General features: G+C 38.1%; 3 protein-coding genes across 3 annotated transcripts in view; 1 reads left to right on the top strand and 2 right to left on the bottom strand.

Moving 5' to 3' along the window:
- The first annotated feature begins 726 nt into the window (after window positions 1–726).
- LOC111328459 (guanine nucleotide-binding protein G(o) subunit alpha) lies at window positions 727–10,527 on the top strand. Its single transcript, XM_022932932.2, has 8 exons — window positions 727–956; window positions 1,272–1,314; window positions 1,430–1,571; window positions 1,707–1,867; window positions 7,181–7,309; window positions 7,409–7,538; window positions 8,312–8,465; window positions 9,593–10,527. The coding sequence occupies exons 1-8, from the start codon at window positions 839–841 to the stop codon at window positions 9,778–9,780; spliced, it is 1,065 nt and encodes a 354-aa protein (XP_022788667.1). The 5' UTR covers window positions 727–838; the 3' UTR covers window positions 9,781–10,527.
- On the bottom strand, window positions 10,181–16,918 carry LOC111328282 (ATP-dependent RNA helicase DHX33). Its single transcript, XM_022932715.2, has 5 exons — window positions 15,635–16,918; window positions 15,231–15,319; window positions 13,946–14,128; window positions 12,796–13,127; window positions 10,181–12,256 (listed from the first exon to the last, which is right to left on the bottom strand). The coding sequence occupies exons 1-5, from the start codon at window positions 16,462–16,464 to the stop codon at window positions 11,585–11,587; spliced, it is 2,106 nt and encodes a 701-aa protein (XP_022788450.2). The 5' UTR covers window positions 16,465–16,918; the 3' UTR covers window positions 10,181–11,584.
- A 151-nt stretch (window positions 16,919–17,069) lies between these two features.
- LOC111328095 (uncharacterized) overlaps window positions 17,070–22,158 on the bottom strand; it is a 25,741-nt gene continuing 20,652 nt past the window's right edge. Inside the window, exons 14-19 of the mRNA XM_022932504.2 lie at window positions 20,982–21,102; window positions 20,700–20,758; window positions 19,784–19,875; window positions 19,253–19,365; window positions 18,539–18,746; window positions 17,070–18,086 (exon numbers count right to left, since the gene is read on the bottom strand). Of these exons, the coding sequence (XP_022788239.2) occupies window positions 17,840–18,086; window positions 18,539–18,746; window positions 19,253–19,365; window positions 19,784–19,875; window positions 20,700–20,758; window positions 20,982–21,102 (840 nt within the window). The 3' untranslated portion in view covers window positions 17,070–17,839. The remainder of the gene's footprint in view (window positions 18,087–18,538; window positions 18,747–19,252; window positions 19,366–19,783; window positions 19,876–20,699; window positions 20,759–20,981; window positions 21,103–22,158) is intronic.

Here is a 22,158-nt window from a genome sequence, read left to right as displayed (position 1 = left end):
TAAATTTCATTTTTTCGTATTTTTTTGGACAAGTTAGATGTCTACGAGAGAATGTATTGTCAACATAAGATGTAAGAGACAACATAAGATGTAAGAGATCGTTTGTTTGCAAAAATGCAAAACAAAGTTCCAAAGTCGTTAAATAAACTCCACTGGGTTTGTTCGTCAACATACTGGCGCTCAGCCACAACCTTGCAATAGAAAAAAGCTAAAATAAGACGTAATGCCTTTCGAGAGGCATTAGAGAGCTCATACTTACACGATCTGATGTTTAATTGTATTTTCACTTCCTGTCATGTCATGCACAGACTTATGCGCTTTAAGATAATTATAGAACTCGTGTCATACGATGAGACACGACATATCTTCACTATTTTATGACCACCGTAATTGTTTGTCGCACTTTCCGTAGGGCCCTTCTGATTGGATCGAGGAGATGTGACTACATTTTTCGTAGGAACAAACTTAGCCCGTCGAGGAGGTAGTAGTTGTCCCCTTTTTCATGTAAGTGCTATCACCAGAAAAAATCTAGGTTCGGTAAGATGAGGAAGGAAAATGAGAATTTTTACAGCCTACTTTAGTTCATCACGATCAATGTTATTTCGTAATGTGTTTTTTTTAGCCATTCTTTAGGGTTATCAATCCATTTACGAACTGTACCCCTGTTAGTATATTCCGCCCTATGTCAAACGGCCTCCGCGGATTCGTAGATCGCGGGCCTGGACAAAAGACTTACTATTCGAGATCCTCGTATGATGCCGATGGCTGTAAGATAGTTAATGCGAATATGTGCATTATTTGGACGTGAAAGACCTAGCTGTCTAGGCCTTCCGCCGAAATGGGTTGCACTTTGAGTGCAGAAGATAGGGCAGCCCTTGCACGGAGCAGAGCCATCGATAAAAACTTGAAAGCGGAGAGTGTTCGCGCTGAAAGAGAAGTCAAGTTGTTGTTACTTGGTAGGTTGAAGTAAGCTTCGTATATGTATGGTTGGTGTTTTTAATGAGTTTGCTTTGTTTTTGCTCGAGAAAATTGTTAGATTTTGCTTATTGGGAGTTTTCTGTTTAATTCGATAGAATATTTCCCTCTTGAGTGTGAAATTTATGTCGAACTTTGAGCGTTTGAACTGAGCAATTTTGCAGACCAAAGCTGACTCTGCGAAGTCTGGAGGCGTGGACCTCTAACTGATTTTACCGGCATCGATGAGTTTGCAAACCTCCACGAACTGTATTCACTCGTGAGACTCAATCCAACTGTGTTCTTATTTCTTACAGGTGCAGGAGAATCGGGGAAAAGCACCATAGTAAAGCAAATGAAGTATGTGACATTTGGCGATTTTCATAAGCTTGTTTACAACTTGGTTACCCGTTCTGTTTACAAGGCAAATGTAATGTGTTCTCAGCATAGTTGGTCTTTGGTTTTTCTATTTTAGAATCATCCATGATCATGGTTTTACAGCAGAGGACTACAGTCAATATAAGCCCCTGGTTTTTAGTAATGCGATCTACTCTCTGCTAAAAATCATTCGAGCGATGGACAAACTGCGGATAGACTTCGAAACAGACGAGAGACTAGTAAGAAAGATCATCGTAATTCGCCTGAATTTTTCTTTGTTTATTAGCTATCTTACTTCATATATTCGACTGGATTAACAGTCGACGGATTAGTGAACCGTGCAGTCGTTTTGAATATTGGCTTTACATTTGTAGATGGACGCCAAAATGGTGTTCGATGTGGTGGCCAGGGCGGACGATCAGGAACCGTTCACGCCCGAGTTAACAGCAGCAATGAAGCGGTTGTGGCAAGACGGAGGAATAAAACAGTGTTTCCGGAGATCTAGAGAATATCAACTGAACGACTCTGCGAGATAGTAAGTGTATATTTTGGCGCCGAGGCCACTTTATTATTAACACTGTCCTTTAGAAATTAACGCAGACGATAATCACAAATCGGGCCAATTTTAAGTTGTTTTGATCATTGCGGTGGACACTTCTGGGCATGCTCCGATCCTGAAACAGTTTCCCCGAAATGAAGGTGGAAACTTCTCGCCAAAGAGAAATAAAATAACCTTGCGGTTTTTAGGAGAGAAATTAACAAACCTCTGCTATGTAAACGGGCATTTTCAAATATTGTAAGCTAGTGTGAGGTAGACTGTTTGTCATCATACGGATGTCTTGCAATTCATTAGACTTGCTGGATGAAAGTGACATCGGTTATGTATCATATTTACCAAGTAATACGAAAAGTTGACCTTGCATAATGACCGTTAAGTTGGTTTCGTACCTTGCAAATTGTTTGGAATTTCTCGTAGGCTGTTTTGCAATAAATTTGGGCGCGTGCGATCATAATTACTGCTTAAGTTTGCAAAACAACTTTTGCACCTTTATCTGTAAACACTAGTAATTCTTACGTACATCTCAACTTGCGTGATGTTTACTAAAACCGATAAATTTTTCCAAATAACGTATGACAAGCTATTTATATTGTTTTTAGTTGATCTGTAGATATTTTTGTGGTGTTTTCATGGAATTATTTCTTCGAACCTTTTTTTACATTATTTGAGTAATCAATCAGAACAGATGTTTCCCTTCAGGAGAGTTATCCAAACTTTCCACAGCAAACTTTCTTTCTTCAAACATAGCAAAACTTTCTTTCTTTCTTCGAACATAGCAAAACTTTCCATAGCAAACTTTCTTTCTTCGAACCTTTTTTTACATTATTTGAGTAATCAATCAGAACAGATGTTTCCCTTGAGGAGAGTTATCCAAACTTTCCATAGCAAACTTACTGTAAATTTTATGTCACTGATTAAAAACTAATTGTTCATCCAGTCTCCAGTATTTCCCCACTTTGTGGAAAGGTGTAAAATCATGGGAAAACACTCAAACACTTTTTTTTCTCATAGTAGTAAATTAAAAAGTAAACCCTATGAACCAATCGTTGAACAATGTTTTCATGTTGTTTTGCAAAACTGCACTGAAAACCTCCTTCAATTCAGGCCAATGTTTTTCTTTAAATGTTGTTTTTGATGAAATGTTTTTAGTGCAGTGTGAGCCAGTTGACACAAGTGCAGACTTGTCAAATGTTTGGTTTGAACAAACATAACCTTTGCTTGCACCTGATCCCTTTCAACTAAGTACGACATAATGTCAATTTTGATATTCCTCTGATTAATACAATAATGAATCAAAGTGTAGTTTGTATAACCTTGGACCTGTCATCTGCAGAGGTTAAACAGCTATTTTAAAAAATCCAATGAGGTATTGACTGGTGCACTTCAGAAATTTGTAGTAGCCAGCCAGCAAAAATCAGGGGGGTGTCAGCACTTTTCAGTGAGGTCCTTAGACTCATATTTCTGGCCTAGTTAGGATCCCAAGAATTTCTGGGTTACAAATCTTGATGACCCTCCCCTTAGAAGTAAATTTCTTTAGGTTTTGCAAACAAATTTCTTTGATCATCCAGATCAAATTTTTTTTCTTGTGATTACACCTCAATATATAGTAAGTATAATAATGTTGATGTTCTGTGTGACCCACTTGATTCCTGTGACATGTAAGTGTTGATTGTAGGAAAGTTTTGCTTTCAGTTGTTTATAAGTTGTTTTTTTCCCTCCAATTTTTATCTGTACCTGATGCCTATGGAAGCCGAAAAGGGACACTCCAAAAATATTTTTCAAATCCCGAAAAATATTTCAAATCGCAATATTTATGTTTAACTTACTGTCGAAATATGTGACAAATCCAAAGATATTTTGCAAATCCAAAAAAATACTTAGAAATCCCAAAAATTTTTTTTAAAATCCGAAAATATTTTGCGAATCCAAAAATATTTTTTGAAAAGCAAAAAAAATTTTTCAAAATCCGAAAATATTTTGCAAATCCAAACAAATATTTTGTCACGTGCTATTTGCGCCAGCAGTCACCCAGCATGCACCGGCGTTTTCTTGCCATATCCCGCATCATCCCACATACAAAATGGCGAAGGAACGAGGATAGAACATGTTCTGTCATAAATGTGGAAGAGAATGTGGGAAGAATGAAACATTCTGCCATTCCTGTGTAACACTAAAATGGCATGAAGAGGAAAGTGTGTTGTCCTGCTCGGGAGACGAAAGATTGGCTATAGAACATTACTTTAATAAGGGATTTCGTTACGAAACCATTGTTCACTTTCTAGCAGAATACCATGGGATTTCAATGAACGTGAGGACTTTTGAGAGAAGGCTACGTCACTATGGGTTTCAAAGAAGAAACCACCTTCATTCAGAACACACTGTTCGGGAAATAGTTAGAGGAGAAATTGTTGTAAAATGGGGTTGACAGGCCTACACAACTCCCCAGCGCGTGTTTAGAGTAGCCTATTCAAAGTTTGGCCCCACTGAGTATGTCTTTGGGCGACCGTCCTCTTTTGTAAGATACGAGAAATGGATTTTTGCATATTTCGTTGAGTAGTGGTTGTGTTTCTATTAAATGCCAGTGTCTCATGAGAATTTGCTTTAGGTTTGGCACTGATGGTTGGTATTGTGTGACACAAAAGGCAAGATTCGTTGGTTCGTCTTTTGTTTCTGTTGAAGAGCTAATTTCCTGTTTTTTTAATTCACATCTGAGAGGGTTGTGCTAATGAGGTCCTCTCGGTAGCCTCTCTTTAGCAAATGCGCTTCATTTGTAATTTTCTCAAATATTGTTTGAGAGGAGTTTGTTCTTAGAAGTCTAAGGGTCTCCCCTTTTATGAAGTCTCTTTCAATTCCTTGTGGGTGACAGGAACTCTAGTGTGTATACTGAGATGTCTCAGTTTGTTTAAAATGAGTACGCACATCAGGGATTGCGTCTTTTTTCAATCGTTCCCCTTTGTAGATGTACAGCTATTTTTTTCACTGTCTCGATCGTTACGTTGTCTTGATTGCTTTCAGCTTGCGCCACGTGCGCTGATTCGATCGTACTACAGTTCTTAGTGTTCCCATTTAACACAAATTTTTTTTTGGATTTCAAAATATATTTTTGGATTTGCAAAATATTTTCGGATTTCGAAAAAACTATTTTTAGATTTCAAAATATTTTTTTGGATTCGTAAAATATTTTCGGACTTTGAAAAAAATTTTTTGGATTTCTAAATATTTTTTTTTGATTTGCAAAATATCTTTGGATTTGTCAAACTTTTCAACAGTAAGTTTAAAATAAATATTGCGATTTGAAATATTTTTTGGGATTTGAAAAATGCTTTTAGATTGTCCCTTTTCGGCCTACGTACATGCCATAGATAAGTTCTCATCAAAATTCCTTGTTTATGCCGTTTCAAGCTCTCTATGTCTTCTGTGTTTGCCTGTTTCTTCCATAATACAGATATGCAGTTGGCTCTTTTATTTTCTGTCATTGGACAAGTAATGAGCATAAGGATGTTGGCTAAATTGAATTTTCCGGAGGTTTAACTCTCATCCCCAGTTTCCTATACATGGCTGAATCCAATATGGCTTCTCTTTGTTACTTTACGTCATTCTCATTGTTATGCATCATTTAAACAGCAAATTTTGCTGACAAAGAAAGTTGCATTAGTCAGATAAGGTTTTGTTGTGTATTCTGGAAGACATTGGAATGTCAATAATGCATTGATCAGATTGTCTGTCTAAAAATGTTCAATTTCTTGGTTAAGTAATCCCTGTCCATGTAAAGTAACTTATTTTTTTAAGTTATTCAGACTCTCTTTTCTTGGTGTTTTATTCCTTCTTTCGTAATTAATTTTCTTTGCTTAGACTTGATTTAGAAAGATTGAGACTTAAGGTAGATCAGATAAATATTCTATGGTGATATGGTAGCATAGACTGACTGAGACCAGTTTATGGTACCTATATCAACAAGCAGAGATAAATTTTAGGTAATACTTGCACATTCCAATGATGATTCATCAGGAGCAAGTTTTGTTGAACAATTTGAATATGGTTGATAAAATTTCATTGTGAAAAATCCGGGCCAATAAATAGCAATAATTGACAAAGTCCAAAGCAAAAGTAGCATAAAAGGAACAGTGTAATCAGATCCTCATCAATTTTCAAAACAAGAAATAGTTCTGGTCTTAGTACATTAATACTTGTGTGGGTTTTGAATTGGAAGATACTGGATTCACCGGCAGGGAATCATATGTAAGAAACTGCAAAACAGCACAATATAAATAACCAAAACTTAAAACGGCAAGGAATTTTGATGAAAAGTGATAATCCTTTGTAACACAATCATAGACCCTCTTCTGTTGCAAACTGGGTTGCAGCCATATTTCACAGCCTGCTCATATTGCTCCTCAGAGCACGGTCAACAATCCTGGCATAATTTGTAATGCATGCTCTCTTGGACAAAAAAAATTCTCCGCTAGGTCATGTATTTCTTTGAATAATAAACATGTGGTCAGGATGATCTTAGGTAGGAGAATCTTGGTTTGTTTTCCTCAGCCAAGGCTCGTAATTGTTGAATAGAAACCAGAAAATAAACACAAATCAGATGCCAGATCTGAAAACCTTATCTTTTTGCAAACCAATTTCTGAAAAATGATGATAATAATAATAATAATAATAATAATAATAATAATGATAATGATAATAATAATAATAATAATAATAATAATAATAATAAAACCTAAATTAGCTGTATTAAATTTAGCTGTATTAAGTAGCACTTTGATCATTGCAAGAACATTTAAACTGGTTACAGCGTAAGAATTTTAAGGACATTATGATTTGGTTTTTATGAACAGGATTTTATGAACATTTTAAGTCAAGGATATTTTAAGAACCATACAGTAAATCATGAACATTTAAAAAAAAAAAACATCTTAGTATTGGGCCAATTGACACTTTTATCGTTTTATATTGATCATTTATATTTAAGTAGTATTAGATATTATTATAGTTAACAGTCCAGTCATGCAGATAGGCTACGAATTTTCGCCCTGTCTTGCTTAGCTCACTAGCATCCAAACGAGTATACTGCATCATAATAACAACCACAAACTGCATTAACAGCAAATGAAATCCCAGCACTCTCTCCTCTCAGTTGAAATGTCTGCTTTAGAAACTCTCTATGGTGGCTAATTTTATAAAGTTCTGTGACACAATTATAAAACCTTAGATCTCTCCCTAAGTAGTGTGGTGTTTTGGTTGTATCAGATTGCATTCTTTTTTTTTTAATATTTTTTCTAGTTATTTAGATGCAATAGAAAGAATTGGTGCAGAAAATTATGAACCCACAGCACAGGATCTCTTACGGACAAGGGTGAAAACCACAGGCATTGTTGAAATCCAGTTTGATTTCAAGAGGCTGCATTTCAAGTAAGTAGCAGACCTTTGAATTTTATGGAAGGGCTCTTTATTTTTTCAAATAATATTTTGCAGTGGGATATAACATATATTCTTGGCTCTTGTTTGCAGATTGTTTGATGTAGGAGGGCAGAGATCTGAGCGTAAAAAATGGATTCATTGCTTTGAAGATGTTACAGCTATAATATACTGTGTCGCATTGAGTGCATACGACTTGACACTGCAAGAAGATGAAACTACAGTAAGTTAATGTTCCTCGGCCCGCCAATGTAGAAGTAATTAAGAGTGGGGAAATTAGACCACCTGTGATAGTTTTCTTTAGTAGGATTGAGGCAACTGCCTCCCAGTTAGCTCAGTTGGTTAGAGTGCTGGATTGTTGTGCGGGAGGTGGAGGGTTCGAGCCCCGGCTGGACCAACACTCAAGGTCTTAAAGTAATTGAGGAGAATGTGCTACCTTTCTATAATATCAAAAAATGGATAGACATTCTAGTCTTTTTGGATAAGGACGATTAAATTGTAGGTCCTGTCTCCCGTCTCTATTAATTAGTTAATTCGGTTAAGCAGGGAGTGTTAAAGAACCCACTCACGAGATTACTGTGATGTGGTCTGGCGTGTTTACTGGGAATTGGGGGAAGGGGGGTGTGGCCTTGTCATTGTTAAAGTGGGATCCACTGTAATTGGCTAAAGCTGGAGTGGTCTCCCTGCCTGAGATAATTAGGCAAAGCTAAATATATACAGGGTTGTCATTAGAAAGTGTAATAAGTGTACGATCTTAACTGTGTATTATCTGAACTGAGTTGGTGGCTGAACTGAATTATGCCTGCATAGTGAACATTGTGTTAAAACTCTGAAATGCTAAGTTTTGTGCAACTCATCCTTTTGCTCTAAAGGCATATTTGTTACCAGCCCTTTCCTTACAGTTGTTTTGGCATTAAATGCCATGTTATAATATTGATGGGCTGCAAATGATTCTCAGTTTTTATAGCAACTAATCATCATTTTACTTTGTCTCAGAACCGAATGGAAGAGAGTTTAAAACTGTTTGAGTCAATAGTGAACAACAGATGGTTCGTCGAAACTTCAGTTATACTCTTCCTTAACAAAAAGGATTTATTTGAAGAAAAAATAATTACTTCTCCACTCACAATATGTTTTCCAGATTATTCAGGTAGGATTTATGTTTACAAACATATTAAGAAAAATTTCACAGATTTCTGTTTTGGTGATAAAGGAGTTCCACAAGTTAGCCTTTAACCCTTAAAGGTGTCTTGCATCAAAATTCTTCTGACATTATCACCCCCGAATCAAACATGAAGGTCAAGAGAATAAAGGAAATGATCACTGACTCTAGCAGCCATTGATATTCAACAAATCTTCCTCATAAGCACACCTTATAAAATGTAAAGGGGACAGTAGCGAGTATATGCATACTGATGCATGGCTCAAGATTGGGGAATAATTTTACCAAGGCCTTGATCTGGGTGGTGAGTGTTCATGAGCCAGATGTGGTACAACACTCTACCTTGAGGGTCTTAATGAGGTTCACTGTTAGCCTAAAACAGCCCAAACATTTAGCCATTAAGCATAAAAACTGACCAATTGTAACCATTAATGGTTAAAAGTCAACTGTTAAAAAAAGTTTCTCCAGCTTTACTTCTTTCTTCCTTTCTTACTCCCAGTGATGCCCATGGGGAGGTCAGATGGTTCTGGACACTCCCCCTCCCCTCACCACATCTTTGTGTTTCTTTGCCACTTGTCAGACACCAAATTTCTTGCCACAAAAAGATTGCATCCCATGTTCTATGAAGTATTGAACATTAAGAAGTTTATTTGTGCACGATCCTTGCAGTAAAGAGAACTAGGATCGTGCACAAATATGTTTCTATAACAGCAGTTCAGATATATGAATTTCATATATTCGTTGTGTTTGATTAAGAAGTTTTAAAATATTTCTCAGCTTATTTAGACCTTAGCTTTGTGAAAACCTCATAGTTTTCTAAAGTAAAGTTTTTCCCACCTCCCTACCTCTTTCCCACCCACCCACCCACCCCCCCCCCTTACCTGGGCATTGAAAATTTTTGGATTGGCCCCTGTGCACCAGTGGGTAGGTCTAAGTGGGCCATACACATTACATTGGATACAACGTACAACAAACACCATTTGGGCCTTATTCTAAAAGAGGCAATGAAAAGTGGTTTCACCACTGCACCGCAGTCAGGAAACCTTGAGTATATTTTCCCCTTTGTTCAAACTACATGTTAACATTCTTACTCTCAGGTTGGTCTTTGCTTGCAGGGCCAAACACATATGAAGCTGGCTGCCTCTACATTAGGAAACAATTTGAGGCCAAAAACTTGAACGATGAAAAAGAAATATATGTTCATCTAACATGTGCGACAGACACGGACAATATCACTTTTGTATTTAATGCAGTTACTGATACAATTATTGCAAATAACCTCAAAGGGTGTGGATTATACTAAACTGATTAGTGTGGCGGTCAACTTCTTAAGAATCATGGCTACGGGAAATACGTCGAATGCTGGGACTCAGAAAGGAACAATCATTGTGTGAATATTGCAAAGATGGTGGTAACTGCTGTGACAAGAGGAACTCATATTACACTTGAAAGAGAATAACCTTCTTTAAAAAGAATAAAGCATTCACAAGACAACAGGAAAACAGTCGTGTTCCAACCTAGAAGACAACAAGCATCTCGCAGGATGAGAACTACTTTTGCATCTGGATTTTAAAATTATCTGCAAGTTCGTATACAGTAGACTTCTACTTCTATGATAATCTACGGTTCGTTTGTGAGATGAAGTCAAAAACCCTCTTCCAACTGCGTCTCGTTACCGTACACACAATGAAAAAAAAATGACAAAAGATATGAATTTTTTTTTTATTTTTGATTGAAATTTTTATTCATGCCACAGTGCATGCTGTAAATTAAACAAAAAGTGCTTGACCACCTGCTTTTTAAACCCATCCCCAAGATCAATGTATTTCCATTCTGGTTGGTGTTTGATTTGGCTAAAGGCCTGACCAAAGTGGAATATTGAGAATGAAAGTCATCTATGTAGGATACAACAATAGTTATTACCACTATAATTATTATTATCATAGCTTGCACATTTAACTTTGGTACCACTAATTCATTTTGGAACACAATTTTGAGGCTCCCATGAGAGTAATATAGACTGGAAAAATAGAGATTGTATAGTACTCAAGTTGTCTTTGTGGTACCTTAACATTCGTCTAAATTATGCTTTTTGCCTATAAAAAGCAATTACATTGATTTATGTTCGTTGACTGTTGTTAAAGACTAGCCCAGGGACAAAATGAGCTGCAACAGTACTGGGTGAAGAAAATGTTCCATGACATTTCTTAAATTAGCACCACAAGTCTACCAACTATGGCAATCAAATTAAGTGAGTTAAACTCAGGAAGTAATTTGGCAAGAAATTTCAAATTGTTTGACTACTTTGTAAGATTGATTTTAAATAGCCAGCATATTACTGCCTTTGAATTGTACGACACATTGTCCAATAACCAATTATCTAACAATTAACTAGGTGTAAGAAACTCATTTGTGGAATATTAGAAGAAATTGAAACATTTTATAGCATCTGTACACAGTTGGATTAGTTGCATCAGAAACTTCGGCGACTATTGGTTTCCTGGAATGGAAATCAGACTACTGTTGTACAGCCCCTTTGCCCCAGAGTTATAGCATCTGTACACAGCTGGATTAGTAGCATTAGAAACTTCAGTGACGATTGGTTTCCTGGAATGGAAATCATGGACTACTGTTGTACAGCTCCTTTGCCCCTGAGAGTCATGAGCTTCTAATTTTTCCTTGTAATATCACCTCTGAAGCAAACAATTTACTTTGAAGGGTTTCATAGGAAATAGTCTTTAGTAATATCTAATAGACTGCTGAAATCTCCTTTCAGATTATTTTCAATTTCCTTGAGCAACACCAGGAGAAGTTGAGGTTGCAGTGTGTAACTCAGTCACTCCCAAGATCTCATTAGTAATTCTCCTTTCTCTATGCCAAAAAATCATTTTGATGTTGGTTCTAAGAATTTGGTATTGGATTGAGTAATAATCCCCTTATTGATATATTTGGTCATTTTTGTTACTTTTTGTGTGAATATTGTACTGATATGTGAGGAGAAATTCTGCCTTGATCACTCATGGGAGTTAAAGAGTTAATTCTAGGGCTTTTCCCTTATTCAATGCAAAGTGAAAAAGTATTCTTGTTTCTGACTACAGCTCAGTCAATTAAGAATGGACTGATGTAGGCTGTGAATGGAGTCTGTGCTCTTTAAAATAATTTGGTGCAGCTTCTTGAAGCCAAAATGGATCTACAACACATACATCACGCATGTAACACTTTGTGGTGTGTACAAGTTCATTGTAAACAACATACTGTGGCTTAGAACCAAACAGTGATGATGTTGGATGAATGGTGACAGGTTGCCTGTGAGTCACGGTCAGATATGTTCCATCGAGCTGCTGCTCTGCAGCATTCATGAAGAGTCCTTTTGCGAGACAGTGCCGAATGTTCACAGTGTCCTTGCCACAAGATACCAAAGGAATGTCCAGTCTTAAGCAAATCTCTCTCAGTTGTTTTCTTATGTCCATAACACGTTTAACAGTCTGTGAGTTGATGAAGTGTTCATGACACCACTCTTTGTGGCCACTGACAGCTTTGTAAGCTCTGTAAATATTCAGAAGAGTCATTTGGTCACCTTCTGATGAAAGAAACTTCTTGTGCACTGCTAGGGCATGGTCCCGTTTGTTTTGTGGGGTGTAAGTAAGGGAGTCCACTGAAAGCAAGGCCACAATGGTGATCATCTCTTCACTGCATTTTAATTCCTGTGATGACAGAATCACTTTGGCCAGTCGGGGCTCCAGTGGAAAATTTGCCATTTTACGACCAAGAGGCATTAACTAAAGGAGCAAAAAAAAATTTAAGGAATTTGTTCTAAATGCAAAATAGCAGTAGGGAAGGGGGAATGATACAATTCTGGTTAACATTATGGACCTGAACTCTTATGCGAGTCCTGTTGGTCCTCATGTGAGCTTCTTTGTCTTAACTTCCTTTGCAAAAAGTAAAACAACAGCAAATTCCTGTTCAATCTGGACACTGGATGATGAGCCACTGAGTTGAACAACTTGTGATCTATTTTTTAGCCTTTCCGGTGTGCAAAGAGGAATTCAGAAGAAAGAATAAAATTGATATGACTCAAACTTTCAATAATAGTCGGAATTTAATGAGACCAAGATTTTTACACAGACAATGTGTTTTTCAGTGAGAGAAAAGAGCACTCTGTTTTCCTTTTTACTTTGTTTTGTTTTGTACATCCTTGTTCTCTATCATTTTCACAAAATTTTCTCCAAACTGCTCCAAAGTCAAAATCTGCAAAATGGACTTCCACTCTTGGTAGCTCTGAATTTTAAACTACTGGTACTCTTTGGAATAATTTTACCTCAAAGCCACTGTTCCCTTTCATTACTGCTCCTAACGTTGCCAGCTGCTCCAATGCATTTTCTATAGCATCTTGTGAAGGACAATCGAGAAAATCAAAATGCAGAACATCTGATATACCAAGGGCCATGAGCTGCAAGACAACACTTGTCAAGTTACACCGTTGGATTTCTGGCATTGTCATCTCCTTCAGCTCATCAAACTGTTCCTCTGTATAAAGTCTGTAACAGACTCCACTTGTTTCTCGGCCTGCCCGACCAGTCCGTTGCCGTGCCTGAGCCTTGGAGAGTGGTTGAACCTGCAGTATGTCGAGGCCAGTCTTAGGATGAAAAGCTGGAAACAGAACAATAAAAAGGGAAGTTATTATCAATGATTGTGAATCTGTTTCTTACCAATAAGAAGTATTGCTACCATTCCAAAAAACAAAGTCATCTCTCACACTGAATGGCCTTATAACTCAACCTATAACCCCTAAAAGAAATCAGCTTGTTATTTCCTTATTTCACCTGATAATATCACTGGATCACACTTAAGGTCACGAGACAAAAGGAACTGATCACACACTAAAGAAGCTCAGGACTGTTTACACTTATTCCCAAGATTTTAAAATCAATTATTCTTGCAGTTCACATACATTGCTTACAGTATAAGGTAGATTCTGAAAACTGTATTGCTTGAGTAAAGTAGATTTCCAGGACTTTCCAGTACCTGCAGTTGTTTTCCAGGACTTTGCAGTCTTGGAAAATGTTAAAATAAAATTCCAAGACTTTTCAGGGTTTCTGGGATCTGCACAAACCCTGATTAGTTTTTCTAAATACTGACTGCCATTCACTTCCTTGCAAATTAGACCAGAGAATTCCACTTTTAGATAAGATAACACCCTCTAGCCAAACAAGCTTCTCTGCTTTCATATCCTGTTTGCAAGACAATGCATTGGAATTGCAATGAGATTTTACAAGTGAATTACTTCTGAGATTTAGGGCTTAAACAAATTCTCCTTGTCGGCACCTAAAGAAATGTATAGAAAACAGTATGGAGAATATGCATACTGATGTACGAGTGTAGAGGGTCAAAGAAGCATTGGCAAACTGACCAAATTATCTTAGTGTTGGTTTAGTGCAACATTAAAGTTAACCACAGATTTTACCCACCTTTTCCCTTAACAAAACCGGTATCTACCACATATTTGACTCCTGGAATGGTGATTGATGTTTCTGCAATATTTGTTGCCAGAATAACTTTTCTTTTACCAATTGGAGCTGAAATGAACACTTTCATTTGATGCTGAGATGGCAGGGCAGCAAACATTGGACAAACAAGAACCTCGGGGCATCCTAAGAAAAAAAAAAGAGAAATTTATGATAAACACTCCATAAAAATACAGTAGTTTATAATTTAAGAAACAAACTAAGAATAATTTTGGTTCCAGCCAAACAGAGAAAACAATCAGTCAAGTTTTCCCTATCAAACCTTTAGCTCCTGGAAATGATTGAGGAGTATACTCTCCTGGAAAGAGGGTCCTCTATACCCCTTAGTAAAACTTAGTGGCATAAAAATGTTTGGCCTTTTCACACATTGCAAATAAAATAAAAAGCTCTTTCATGTCCAAGTAAAATTCAAGACAATTACATTGAATTAATATTTTACTTTTTCTATTATTGACCAATCTTGCATGACAAAAGATGACATAATGTTTTATCTTATTTGTCCAAGAACCTATAAGGGTCTGTTTTGAGACATCTATCAATCCACATGAAGTCCTTCTCCAGTCAAAACCCCAGTCAAAACCCTGGTTAATCTAACCACAGTTGTTCAAGAATGATACATACAGTTTCTGAACAATAAAATAGCTCAAGATTCATCTTGCAAAACAAAATGATTCACAAATCACATGTAATTTAGCTGCTAATTCAAGGGTCACATTTTAATAAAAAAGTTGGTTCTTGTGGACATGGAAAGATCTCATTATCTCTGATCACAATTCATGAATAATAATTTTAAGAAATCACAATTGATGAGAAAAAAATTTCCTGATCATGCTTTGCATAAAAAGAATAGGGGAAAATATCTACATGATTCCAAAAAAAGTGAAGAAAGCAGACAAACCTATATATTTACTTACTCAACAGCCCAATAGGTTAAGGAAAGCACAAGAAAAGTTTGCAAACAGAAAGCTTTTTAAAATTGCAAAAGAATTACTGGCACAATCAATGATAAGTTTTAATATAATGGTCACTCAGTACATTTCTTCTACCTAAGGTATTTCATGAAGAATGTTATCTTTAAGTTATCTGATTTACAAAGAAATTTTAGATCACCACAAATGGTAAATTACAAATTATACTCATGAATCAGAACTGAATGTCAAAAAACTTATGCTCAGATTGTTAATGAAACAATGCAAATTCATATTAAGGACTGAATCAGCCAACTAACCTGCTCCACAATGCTGTGCACAATCTGTCACTAACTTGGCTAAAGATTCAATTTCATCTTGTCCAGTCAAGAACACCAGAATGTCTCCACTACAAATATAAAAGTTTAGATCAGAGGCAGTTTGGTTTTGTCACTCCTTTTTTATGCTATGGAAGCAATTACATAAGCTGAAGTGGCTTTTTTTACACTGTACACTACATATTAATTGCATGATGCAATGTTATCTGGGCTGTCCAATTTGGAAATAATTGGATGAAAAAATTCTGACGACAGCCAAAATTAAATGAAACTGAATTTTTTGATTGCAGCTCACTTACAAGGATTATTCCTTCAATTGTGTATCATCCATTGGATGAAATATGACTTCTTTCATTTAATTTTATTATCTTTAGCAGGTTATTTACCCTGGTGGCATTTCCTGGTGTAGTTGCATGACTGACACCAGTGCTGCATGCACATAGTCTTTTTGCTGCTCCACTGCATACATAACTTGCACTGGGTGCTGACGTCCTTCGATGTACAACACCTTAGCATTGTTGAAATAGCGTGAAAAATGTTCTGCCTCTAAAGTGGCAGACATAACAACAATTTTAAGAGGTTTCTGATGTTTTTCTTTACGCATCTCCTGTGCTGCCTTCACAACACCAAAAAGGACATCAGTGTGTACAGTTCGCTCGTGAGCTTCGTCTAAAATAACAACCGAGTATCTGTGAAGTATGGGGTCGCCTATAGCTTCTCTCAGCAACATTCCATCTGTCATGTATTTAACGCATGTTTTTGCCGTGGTAACGTCTTCAAATCGCACAGTATACCCAACTTCTTCCCCCAGTTGCACGTGCATCTCCTTAGCAACTCTCTGGGCTATGCTTATCGCCGCCACACGCCTTGGTTGTGTGCATGCGATAGCTCCGAGCTTCGTCAAGCGTGCCTCGTGGAGATATTGAGGAATCTGTGTTGTCTTTCCACTGCCCGTTTCCCCAACAATTACCACGTTTTCTTTGCTTCGTACTTCTGCAATTATCGCATTACGCCCGGTGTAAATAGGCAAATTAAATCTCTGCTTTCTCGCTGGGCTGTGAGCCGTGTGGTGGCCGTGTTGTTGTTTAGAATTGCCGTTAGTTTCACGCTGTGTTCCATTACCAGCTGCATCGGAGAACGAAAAGGAACGAAACAACGGTCTTTTCGCCGAAGGATTTCCACTCTCAGAGATTGATCTTTTCACTCTTGGATACATCACACCTCCTCAGTTACAAAGTGGCTCTGGAAGCAAGACTAACGAAGTAAGGGATCACAATAAATTCCAACCCAATGATGACGGATCCGCCATCTTGAACTCTACCTGTTACGTCATGTTGGTCACATGAAAACGCTTCAGCCTCCAGACCTCTAACGTCCTTGCTTTGAGCCTGTTCACTTTTTTTAGAGTTAAAAGTTCATGCTCTCAAGAATTCCGAGTTTGTTACACTTTTCCTTTAGTTTTCCTTCTTTCTTTCTTTTATTTTTAATTGTGAAAATTGCAAAGCACTGTTTTCATCCTGCTAGATCAGTAGATTTTTCCAGAGAGTTATCTGCAAACGCTATGACCTTAGTGGCTTGATCATTAACCCCCGCTTTTTTATATCGAGTTGCAATTAGCATACCAAGATAACTATGAGAAAAAATTTTCAAAAATTCTGTGTTGTAGGTGTGGAGCCATCTTCATTGCCATTAGTATATATGAACTGACTTCGCGCGAGTTTTTCCATGTCAACGTAGTGCTGCCATATCGACCTCTTGTATTAAGGGGTAGGTCTCGAAATTTTCTTGCGCCGATTGGAATAATCAAATTACACAGCAATGAACAGTTTCAAAATAACGTGATTAACTACCTTTGCCATTTCGTAACTTTTGTTATTTAGTATTTTACATCGGAGATTCCTTCGAGATTCGTAATGTTCAAGTTAAAAGAGGTCGATCGTGGGTTGCTAAAGGTGAGTTTTCAACGTATGATATGAATCAACTGTATAGTAATCAGTGTTCACCAAAGAATTTAAAACTGAAAAGCCGAGGGGATCATATGGTTCACAAGGTTCATAAGGCTTTCACATTGCAGCCACGGCGAACGTCCTCGTTGCAAATGTGAGCATAAACGTTTTCTTTGCGCGACACATGGAATACCTCCTATTCAGAATTGCATAGAGTTAGCAGGTCCCTTTTCGCGCAGAATGTTACCATAACAGTCCACAGACTACAGCCGTCTTATTAATTACTAATGTTTTAAGGTCCTCCCTTTTGAACAAAACTGACAGAAAACCTTGAGAATCCCAAGGAGACCGAAGTCGCGTTTCAACTAGAATTTCATGTCTTCATCCGAAAAAGAACTGTCTTGACGTGGACAGGCCATGGCCGTGAAGACTGGGAAAAAGAACTCTGTCTTGACGTGGACAGGACATGGCCGTGAAGACTGGGAATTGTTGCGAATCATTAAATCAGCTTGATCTTGCAAATTATGTTTTCACACACCCCCCCCCCCGCCCCCTCTCCCAAAAAGTGTTTGCAGTTCGATCCTATACAGCGCCACTTGGAGTTACACCATTTTCGCGACGCGGCATTAAAATTTTAATCTGCTCCTAAGTTAGCTGGGTAATTGCGCGAGTTCGCCGCGGAGAGGGTGATGGGGTGCCTCGCCTCTTCCTCATGCTGTCCCTCCCGATCTCACTACGCCCCACGCAGTTTTCATCCGTGGCCACACTTGACATAGGAGAGTCTAAACAAGCGGTGACCATGGTTACACGAGCAGTTAGCAAGTCGCAAATTTTATCCGGGTCTGGTCTGTGGAGGGGGTCTTTTCTCCAGCATTCTGTCAGCAAAGTGCCCCTGAAATGATAAAATGGAGAGGAAATTTAGACAAGGGCTACAGACAGGATTAGAACTAGAGAGCTCTTTCATTCACTTTCCGTCGCGTAATTTTCTACACACGAAATTATACCTACATCGACAAAAACAAAGGATAACTTCGAGGCCATATTTTCAGTCCAATTCTTCGATATGATCTGACTTCAGTTTAAAATATTTCGCGAGATTTCGAAATTAAATGAAAGGCTTCCTGTGTTGATTACTAAGGCTAAAAACAAAGCAAGGTTAGCTGATTCCTCAGTTTCCTCAAAGAAGCTTTCAAGATATTTTACAGAAGACTACAGTGTTCTAAAAAACCGATCACATATCAACATAAAAAAATAGATAAAGGAAGGTATTTCCCAAAAAGCAAAAGGCAAAATTCACGGGCAACTTCGTTAGGGATCGTAATTCACGTAAACGTGAACACTTACAGTTCGCTAGTACACCCGTGTGGTTTTTCCATGATGCGCCCTAGTTTGACTCTCTCCACAACTTCTCCGTTTGAGAGGCCCTGGTAAGGAAAGCTGCCAAACGTTGCCAGTTCCCATAAGGTCACACCCAGGCTCCATACGTCAGACTTGGTTGTGAATACACCATCTGCGAGAGACTCAGGAGACATCCATCGAACAGGAAGCATGCCTGTTGACAAACACATGACATACTACAGTAAGGAAGCGAAGAAGGGCAAGAATTTACTAACATACATTTGATAAGGGTATCAACTAAAAATATGGGAGATCAGGATGAGAGCAAAACAAAAACCATCTGGAAAGAGTAAAACTACGCTGCCAAAAATGTACTGACCGCAAAGCTCTGTCTGTTACCAAAAAGAGAAACTAAGATACTAGGCAACCAACTTTCCCGGTTCAAGTGTATTCTTTTCGTTTCATCCGCTTCTTTGCCTTTTATTGTCTAATTACTTTCTCCAAAGGAATTTGACGACTACAGGATGAGATGGTCGTGATTAACTTACAAACAAGAAGCATTACCCAGCTGCCTCTCCCCCTGACCCGGTCCCTGACTGTTTCCGACTTAACGCCACCAGTTAAGTGAGTCTCGAAACCCTGATCATTCCCGCAGTTCTCTCCCCTTTCGGCTTCTCCGCAGAGGCTTTGTAGTAATGTAGACATAAAGCGCAGTTTTACCTTTTCGTCCAAACCTGTAGTAATCCGAATCGTAAATGGCCCGCGCCATACCAAAGTCACCGAGTTTGACCACATGACCTGACCCTACCATACAGTTCCTCAGAGCAAGATCACTGGAAAATAACGCCAAAATAACCATAGCCGAATTAAAATCTCAAAGCAAATCATTTCGTATTTACAATAAAAACTAAGAAAACTGTGAACGATTTTATTCGAGTGGGACATGGCAGCGGTGTCCTGAACACGCGCGCAAACTTTCAGACCCCGAACATATTACCTTCTCTGTTAGCGGCTCAGGTTAGTAGCGACTAATTGGTTTATTCCTCTAAACACAACAACATTCCTAGATAATTTCAAGAATTTACGGTTTTCTATACTTCACAGGAACACTACATCCACTTTAATAAAGAAATGCACTCATTTGTGCCGGAGGGAGGTTGACAGGCTTTGATGATTCCCAAATCAAAACCAATCGAGTAAGGAGCAAAAAAACGCGTTTAAGTGGACAGTCAGTTGCATCCACAAACATACCGGTGAACAAACTTCATTTCTGCGAGGTAATTCAGTCCATTGGTGATGTCTAAAGCCATCGCAGTTAACTTTTTAGGAGTAACGTCTTCGGCCTGGAAGCAAATAAACGTCTATAAATAACAACAGTAATTTCTGCAAGAAGATCCGCAAACTTTACGAGAACATGAAATAACAACATGATCTGGATGGGCTATGCTGAAGACAATAGAAATGGTTGTAATCGGGAAAATTTAAATCCTTCTCTCCACTTTAAAACTGTATCAAGTTTAATCAATTCATGTTACAGTGTTACTTGAAACGCTAAGAAATATTCCTTGTTTGGTAAGTAGCGGTTAATCAACAATAAATATGGGTTATTGATCAGGCGTGAAGTCAAGATAAACAATAACCCACGAAAATCGTTTATATTTTCTTTGTGCTGACTGTCCTCTACCGCTTCTTGTCACTCCACCGCCGACATTGTCCAAAAATTATGAACTTTGCGAGTCCACTCCACGCAATTTTTTCTTCTTGCGTGGGATCAGAGAGGGTAATCCCGAGCGGGCAAGATGGACCCATATTACCTGCTCAGGTAGCCAATCAGAACACAGGATTCGCTTCATATTACCCACGGGCGCGTCAGATACATCAAAAAACAATGTCAACTTATTCTACCAGTTCACCGTTTGGTGACCCCAAGTTAATAAAAATTCAGCCCCTTCTTAACCTAAACACATCAACCTGAAGACGGCACCAACAGACCAATTCTCCGCTTTGAAACGATGCTGTCAAGTTTGACAACTTGTTTAAAGTTTCTTGTTCGCCTTTTTTGAACACTAAATAGCTTCATACTAACCGAGGTTCTAAATTGGATGAGAACAGACTTCCGCCCAAGATGAACGATTTCAAAAACTAACTTAAAGATAAATGACAATACCTCTTTACAATCCTGGTTTGCAAATTGACGTCTGGCCAGTAAGAAGTTTTTTAGGTCACCTGATAGGACCGAGTAAGGCAAAACAAATAAATTAAACAAATCTTAAGTGGTTCAGCGTGGTCTGTACTCTTATCGAAAACGATATTCATTATCACAGTGGTCAAAATGTTGTCGACTTACTAGGCGCAGCCGAGTGAGTCCGCAACAAATTTTGATCACTTTGAACGATCAAACGTTAGTCACCCATGAACATCTACTATCATCACTATCCGTATCATTTACCATGAATCATCAGCTCCATTACGGCAAAAGCTGGCTCTCCTTTGGTACAAACACCAAGCAGTTTCACAATATTCTTATGGTCAAAGATTTTCATCGTTTCTGCTTCGCTCAGGAATTCAAGCTACAAATGAAACAAGCACGCTATAACAAACCTGTGAGTGTCTTACCTACGTTTTCAAGGCAGTAAGTGATCTAATCTTGAGACAGTGGGGAATACAAGGGTTTGCTAAGAGTTCATCACAAATTGTTCACGTCTCTCAGGGCTGCAAATAACGGCCGATCAACGGATAATGTCCGGTCAAAATTGGGTACTGACCTGACAAATCCTTGGTTTGCCGGACATCTTGTCCGGTCCTTTACCAACTCGTTCAAAGAAATTTTAATTTTTAACTGTTTGCTAATCACAAGGGACACAGTCATGTTTCCAAAAGAAAAAAAAAACAACATAAAAGTAGACAAATTAGTGGTCGAGAAATTCCCGGCAGTCGCAAATTTCCGCGATGTCACCAAGTCCTGTCGCGACCGCAAATCATCGTGTCTTCCGTTATTTTATTTATTTTATTTAAGTGTTGCCAGTTAGTAGAGGGTTTTAACTTTGGTTAGATACCATCATTTACTCTTAAATAAAGTGATTGATTGTTTGATCGATTGAATGATCGGAAAGCACCCTCACGAAGAATAATCTTGTTGCATCGAGAATACTCCAAGTAGCATTTGTTGCAAAGTGCAAAAAGCGAGCAAAAGGCCCAAAACCTGGAGAATCCGACCACTCTTTTACTATAACAAAAATTCACAAGTGTAACTTTAAAAAAAGGGCTCTGAGTGTATTATTTAATTATAAGTGATTTTGCCAGATGTAAAGTAAAACGGACAGTTGCGGTTGTGGCGTGCGTAACCGTTCCACGTACTCAATGCGAGGCTGCTTTTGCAGTAAAGAGTAGTAAAATTATTCACTTGTAATTTCTATTGCCAGACCGACTTGGATTCAGTTGTTTTTTAGTTGTAAAAGGATTACTTTGCAATCTGGGTTCACTATCGCAAGAGTTCGGACTGTTAAAATTTGACCGGCCAAAAACGGGTAGTGTCCGAGCAAAAGCATGTTTGACCGGACAACGTGACCGGCGACTACCCGCTAGTTATTTGCAGCCTTGTCTCTACATCATAGCTTGAAAGCATG

This window comes from Stylophora pistillata, chromosome 3 (genome assembly GCF_964205215.1).
Source record: "Stylophora pistillata chromosome 3, jaStyPist1.2, whole genome shotgun sequence".
In the NCBI taxonomy this organism is placed as follows: Eukaryota; Metazoa; Cnidaria; class Anthozoa; order Scleractinia; family Pocilloporidae; genus Stylophora; species Stylophora pistillata.
Note: the sequence above shows the minus strand (reverse complement) of the source record. Positions and strands in the feature narration are given on the sequence as shown.

Excerpts from the sequence above, each read along its gene's own strand:
- LOC111328459 (XM_022932932.2), top strand. The coding sequence starts at position 839 with ATGGGTTGCACTTTGAGTGCAGAAGATAGGGCAGCCCTTGCACGGAGC. Across the intron at positions 1,572-1,706 it reads TCGAAACAGACGAGAGACTA|ATGGACGCCAAAATGGTGTT; the intron begins GTAAGAAAGATC and ends TTACATTTGTAG. Across the intron at positions 1,868-7,180 it reads CTGAACGACTCTGCGAGATA|TTATTTAGATGCAATAGAAA; the intron begins GTAAGTGTATAT and ends TATTTTTTCTAG.
- LOC111328282 (XM_022932715.2), bottom strand. The coding sequence starts at position 16,464 with ATGTATCCAAGAGTGAAAAGATCAATCTCTGAGAGTGGAAATCCTTCG. Across the intron at positions 14,129-15,230 it reads TGCACAGCATTGTGGAGCAG|GATGCCCCGAGGTTCTTGTT; the intron begins GTTAGTTGGCTG and ends TTTTTTTCTTAG. Across the intron at positions 13,128-13,945 it reads CGGTTTTGTTAAGGGAAAAG|CTTTTCATCCTAAGACTGGC; the intron begins GTGGGTAAAATC and ends TTCTGTTTCCAG.